This window comes from Pagrus major, chromosome 5 (genome assembly GCF_040436345.1).
Source record: "Pagrus major chromosome 5, Pma_NU_1.0".
NCBI classification, from domain to species: Eukaryota; Metazoa; Chordata; class Actinopteri; order Spariformes; family Sparidae; genus Pagrus; species Pagrus major.
This window is the reverse complement of record NC_133219.1, coordinates 41418889-41425050: the sequence shown is the minus strand read 5'-3', so window position 1 is coordinate 41425050 and position 6162 is coordinate 41418889. Positions and strand designations below refer to the sequence as shown.

Genomic DNA, 6162 nt, shown 5'->3' with positions numbered 1-6162 from the left:
GTCCCAAATCTTTTTCCACATCAGAGTTTGAATCAGCTGAAACATCAGAACTGAATTTCAGTTTCAGCATCAACATTCGTTCATGTTTTCAATATGAATCCAAGAATATCAAAGTTCTGCTGTCCGTCTGTGGACGAATAAAAACATGGAAATGGAACTTTAGTTTGTTTTCTGATTTCTGGACCCTTTAATTTTATTTTTATTCAAATTTATTATGAAAAACTGAAAACCAGCAATTGACTTTTAACTTACAAACACACAAAGTACAACAAACATTTGAAACATTTAAAGCCTGAAGTGTCTGAGTTCATCACCACCTAACTGGGTTAAAACCAGCTGATCTACGTCCAAAACGTCTGTGAACAAAAACACACCAACAGTTTGGAAAGTGTCAAAATAAAAGCACAACGTTGAACTGTTAATGTTTTATTTTATTTTGTAGTTCACATTAATCTGTTGCAGCAGTGACTTAGACGACAGACTGATTTTATAAACTTTATACATAAACTTCATTGTTTCCTGTTTGAGAGCTGCGAACAGGAAGTGACACATGTGATGTCACACACCAAACATTACTGTTCATTCCTCTGAGCAGCTTCACTCCTCCATGAAGACTGTTTGACTAAACTTTATTCAGTCACTTCTCCAGCGTGAACACAGTCTGAGGTCAGAGGACTGAAGCTCCTCCTCCAACATGACCTCACCTCTGACCTCACAGACACACACCTGGTGGTGTGTTCAGGTGCTTCTTCTAAAGATTTGTCGGAGCAGAAACAGAAAGACAAGAACATCAGATCCTGGACCAGGGAGAACCCGTCTCTCTGTCTGTCTGTCTACCGGCGGCGGAAGAGGATGTCCCAGGAGCCTCTCCACTTCAGTCCTTGCAGCTGATTGGCCGACAGCTCGGGGCTGCCGTAGGTCAAAGGGCAGAAGGTTCGATACGACAGGAAGACCAACAACATCACTGCCGACACACACACACACAGCACACGGCGGTGTGTCGCACTGCTGCAGAAACACACAAACATTTTATTAATGAACTAATGTCCTGACCAATGACGTCTCACCTGTGTGAACCACCTGCACCAATCACGTCTGAGGGACTCTGTGCTCAGACGACATTAACAAGAGAGTTACGGGCCAATCAGAAACAGGCGGTACAGACAGTTTAAGCAGAAAACAGACGATTTTATTTTATTTTATAACTCAACAAGATGAAGTCAATATGCAAAGTGTGTGTACCTGAGCAAGTGTCTGTGTGTGTGTGTACCTGAGCAGGTGAGTGTGTGTGTGCTCCAGCAGGGCGGGGCTCAGCAGGTGCAGGTAGCAGAGGGCGGGCAGGTAGTGATACAGGAAGAGAGTTTTCTCCATCAGGAAGAACGGGACGAAGTTCACCACCCAGCCGCCAACACACACACATCCCAGACACACAAACTGACTCCACACACCTGCAGACACACACACACACACACACACACACACACACACACACACACACACACACACATCCTACTTAATCATTCTGCAGATATCAATTCAACAACTGTGTGATTCTTGTGTGTGCGTGTGTCTGCAGGTGTGTGGAGTCAGTTTGTGTGTCTGGGATGTGTGTGTGTACCATCAGGGAGGTCTTTGAAGCCCCGCCTCCTCCTCAGCAAGTAGACTGCTGCCAGCAGCTGATAGGCCAGTAGACTGAGGTTGGCCACGCCCCACGACACCGGGTTACCAATCAGATGGATCTGAGCCTGAGACACAGACAGCCAATCACAGGACAGAACAGGAGTGTGTGTGTTTGGGTGCGTTTGGCGTGTGTGTGTGTGTTACGTTGGTGGAGGAGTGCAGCCAGTATGCGATGTTAGTTTCCATTGTGATCCACTCGAGGGGGGAGGAGCTGTATTTGTGCTCAGAGTCTTCCTGTTTCACCGTCAACATCTTCCACTGCCACAGCAACACAACATGACATCATCACTCTGCTGCCACGGCAACACAACATGACATCATCACTCTGCTGCCACGGCAACACAACATGACATCATCACTCTGCTGCCACGGCAACGCAACATGACATCAGCAGCAGCCGTTGTGAAAGCAGAGTTGATTTATTGTTTTTAAATGTTTTTCGTACTTTAAGTCAAACTCAGGTTTCACTGATCGTTGCAGTTTGACCGTTAACATGTTCGAAAAAGTTTCAAAGAGCACAAAGGGCTCTCAGGTTCAGCTCTTTGGGTTAAACTAGGTGTGACTCAGACACACACATGTGATTGGTTAACAAAGTGATGATGCGTTCACTGTCGTACCTGAAGTTCTAAAAATTTGGCCCAGAAGGAGATTTTTCTGTCCACGTCGATGTGAGTCGGAGAATGAAGCTCCGCCTCCCTCTCCTTCTGCTCCTGACCTGCACACAGAACATGAACATTTAAATTAAATAAAATAAAATACAAGAGGTCAAAGGTCAAAGGTCAAAGGTCGTACTCGTTCCATATCGGTGCTCTTCGACCGTCCAATCCAAACTGCTGCTCTGAGCTTTAAACAGTTTGTCTGCGACGACCTCCAACTGACGGAAACCCCAATCTGGAAGAGACACACCAGTCAGCTGCACACACACATACGCACACACACACACACACACACATACGCACACACACACACACACACACACACACACAGGTCGTAAGGTCCTTATATGGTCACAGGAAATAGCTGTCACATGTGGTCACTTCCTGTCAGTACCCTTAGGACGGCTGAGGTGTTGACGTGGACCAATCGAACATCAGACAGGATGGTCTTCCACGACTCTGACTCCGCCTCCTTGTTAGAGATGTCCTGAAAACACATACACACACACACACACACACACACACACACACAGTTTCATGATTATAACAGACGACGTGTTTGACAGCTTGTAGTTCATCATGTGATCACAGCTCGTCTCACCACTCTCCACAGGTTCTGAGTCGGCATGGAAACGTTGAAGTCGATGTAACCCGACACTTCCTGAGCGTGAGGACTCATGGGAGCTGCTACATCATGACTACAACACACACACACACACACACACACACACACACACAGTCAGAGAGAACAGAAGAAGAGTTTGGATCTGTTTCATGAAGTCAACTACGACTCCCAGGGTGCATTTTACCAAGACAGCCAATCACAGAGCTTTAAAATGCTGCCGTTTAGCACTGTTAGCAGCTAGCTGGAGCTACATCTTACAGAAACCTGACTGCCTGTCAGCAGCTGAGGCTCATGGGTAATGTACCCATGTATTTGATTCTTCGCCAGCAGCTGAGTGTCAGGATGTCCTTGAATGCACCACAAGAGTCCATCAAACAAGGTGAGCTGTTTACCTGTTGAGGAAGCGTGACGTCATCCCATGAACCAGCTGGATGACATCACCATGACGGACAGGTCGAGGAGGACTGCTGACCACCAGCTCCTGTCTGACACACACAGACAGGTGAGACTACACCTCCCAGCATGCCCCGTCGCAGACAGGCAACCTCCCAGCATGCCCCGGGGCAGACAGGCGACCTCCCAGCATGCCCTGGGGCAGACAGGAGACCTCCCAGCATGCCCTGGGGTAAACAGGTGACCTACCTGCCAGGGTCTTTGATGATCCACCAGTTGTTGACGTCTTTGAAGGGGTAACAGGTGACCTGCTGCTGGTGAGAGCTGCCCCGCCCATTCTCATACCTGAACACACAACAGGAAATTAAGTCAGTCAAACTTCAGCTGACCGCGTTCTGATTGGCTGCTGGGTCAGTGTAAACTGGAAGCACCTGATTGGATAGTTAGCTTTGTGTGAGTGGAGCCAGCAGGGGATGGGCTGGGAGGCGGAGCTTCTTAAAGTCACCTGGCTGCCGTAAGCGACCTCCAGAGGCTGACCCTGAGTGATCCTCGAGAGACCGCCCTGAAGAACCAACCAGTCAATCAATCAATCAATCAATCAATCAATCAATCAATCAATCAATCAATCAACCAACCAACCAACCGATCAATCAATCAATCAATCATTATGTGTGTGTGGCTGTGTCCCAATTCAGGGGCTGCATCCTTTGAGAATCCTTAATTTTCTATGGAGTAGTCTGCTGGAGCAGCAGCATCTCGGCAGCAGGCAGGAAGAGACTTGATAAACTTATCAAGAAGGCAGCTCCATCCTGGGACGCCCTCTTGACCCAGTGCAGGTGGTGGGAGAGAGCAGGATGATGGATCAGCTGTCATCGCTGCTGGTGAAGGAGTCCCACCCCCTGCAGAACACTATCACCACACTGAGCAGCTCCTGGTGTGTGAAGGAGAGGTATCGCAGGTCCAAGTGTGTGAAGGAGAGGTACCGCAGGTCCAAGTGTGTGAAGGAGAGGTACCGCAGGTCCTTCCTGCTGCTGTTAGACTGTACAACCAGCACTGCTCCCAGTAGACCTCACATGTGCACTGTGCCATAAAAAACTCTACACATATCCATATACATTTTGGTTTGCACTAATTGGACAATTTTTAAATACCCACATTTATTATTATTTGTAAATAAAAAATACCACACTGTTTATAATTACACAGTTCATATTGTAAATATTATGTATATACGAGTCGATTCTATCTCTTATCTTCTTATTATATTGTTTATTTTTTACTTTTATTATTGTTTATTGTAATTACTGTCCTTTGGCTGCTGTGACAGAGAAATTTCCCCATTGCGGGACAAATAAAGGAATTCTGATTCTGATTCTGATTCTGATTCTGATTCTGAAGGCCTCGTCCACCGTTGTTAAATGGGACGGTCTCGCCTTCGGAGCATTTCCTGGTTGTGTCACCAGGTGTTCCTGCCCCTCACCCTTACGTCACGATTTCTGCTGCCCAGGCCAGCGAAAGTGACGATCTACACCACTTGATGTCGCCATTTTCTTTCTTTCTTTCTTCTGTTTCGGGCGTGCAAAGGATCTTGGGATATGTGAGGCCGTGAAGGATAGCAGCGGTGCGTCCTCCAACAAGAGGGAGAAGAAGCCGCATCTGAAGGAGCCTTCGCATCGGGACGCCTTCACGCAGCGTTGTGACGTAATTGGCCTTCAAATGCGCCCTGCGAAGGATGCAGCCCCTGAATTGGGACACAGCCTCTGTGTGTGTGTGTGTGTGTGTGTGTGTGTGTATGTGTGTGCGTGTGTGTATGTGTGTGTGTGTCGTCACCTCCAGACTGGCCTGGAAGGCGGAGCTCATCAGTTGGTCATGTGGTCCGCTGCGGTGCAGCAGACTCAGGTGAACATAGAACCAGAACACATAGAGAAGAACAGGAACCACCAAGAGACACACAACTCTACACACACACTGCACACACACACTCAGCTGCAAACACACACACACACAATCTGTAAGCAGGATTTATATGAATGAACTGAAACCAATAATAAACAATAAACTGAAAGACGATCGATCAGCAGTGATGCTCTGCTGGACTCACATGACTGACAGCTCGGTCTCCAATCAGGTTCCAGGTGTGCAGAGAGGCCACGCCCAGCAGCAGCAGGTAGGAGAACACGCCCATGTACTTCACCCTGACATCACACACACACACACACACACACACACACACACACACACACACACACACAGTGTGTCATGTTTGTGTGTCTGAGCTGAATCAAACTGATCTGAGATCAGATTCTCACCCGACGGCTGCAGCACAGGACGCTCCGGACAGAAGCAGCCAGCCGTACCTGAAACAGCTGAGAGACAGGCAGACATGAACACACCTGTCTGAACTCACAGAGGAGTCAAACTGAGCTCTGATTGGTTTAAGCTGTTTGTGCTGTACGACATCAGAAGATGGAGGTGAAGGTCAGTCTCACCTGCTGGGAGTGTTGTGGAATCTGAGGTAGGAGAAGAATGCCAGCAGCACGAAGAAGATGAGCACAGACTCCAGTAACATGAAACGTGATTGGACGATCAGAGAGTTCTCTGGACAAACAAGAAAACAAACATCAACAATAGGTCTCATTAACATTAACATTATTTATATGTACTTTTATATTTATTTATATGTACAAGGCAGCTGGAGGACTGCTCCAACAAAGTTTCATTGTCTTGACAATGACAATAAAGACTATTCTATTCTATTCAGAGACTTGGTTTAGTCCCTGAACACCTCACACTTATCTCAGTGCTCAC

The 6162-nt window shown here is 47.3% G+C and overlaps 1 protein-coding gene across 2 annotated transcripts in view; it reads right to left on the bottom strand.

Moving 5' to 3' along the window:
• Positions 1–410: 410 nt before the first annotated feature.
• pomt1 (protein-O-mannosyltransferase 1) overlaps positions 411–6162 on the bottom strand; it is an 8042-nt gene continuing 2290 nt past the window's right edge. For both annotated transcript variants that reach the window (XM_073466796.1, XM_073466797.1), the window contains exons 6-20: positions 5844–5952; positions 5664–5720; positions 5456–5549; positions 5185–5340; positions 3786–3916; positions 3604–3699; positions 3354–3446; positions 2938–3034; positions 2731–2823; positions 2473–2593; positions 2298–2395; positions 1825–1938; positions 1619–1745; positions 1271–1448; positions 411–1008 (exon numbers count right to left, since the gene is read on the bottom strand). In XM_073466796.1, the coding sequence (XP_073322897.1) occupies positions 834–1008; positions 1271–1448; positions 1619–1745; positions 1825–1938; positions 2298–2395; positions 2473–2593; positions 2731–2823; positions 2938–3034; positions 3354–3446; positions 3604–3699; positions 3786–3916; positions 5185–5340; positions 5456–5549; positions 5664–5720; positions 5844–5952 (1739 nt within the window). In that variant the 3' untranslated portion in view covers positions 411–833. The remainder of the gene's footprint in view (positions 1009–1270; positions 1449–1618; positions 1746–1824; positions 1939–2297; positions 2396–2472; positions 2594–2730; positions 2824–2937; positions 3035–3353; positions 3447–3603; positions 3700–3785; positions 3917–5184; positions 5341–5455; positions 5550–5663; positions 5721–5843; positions 5953–6162) is intronic.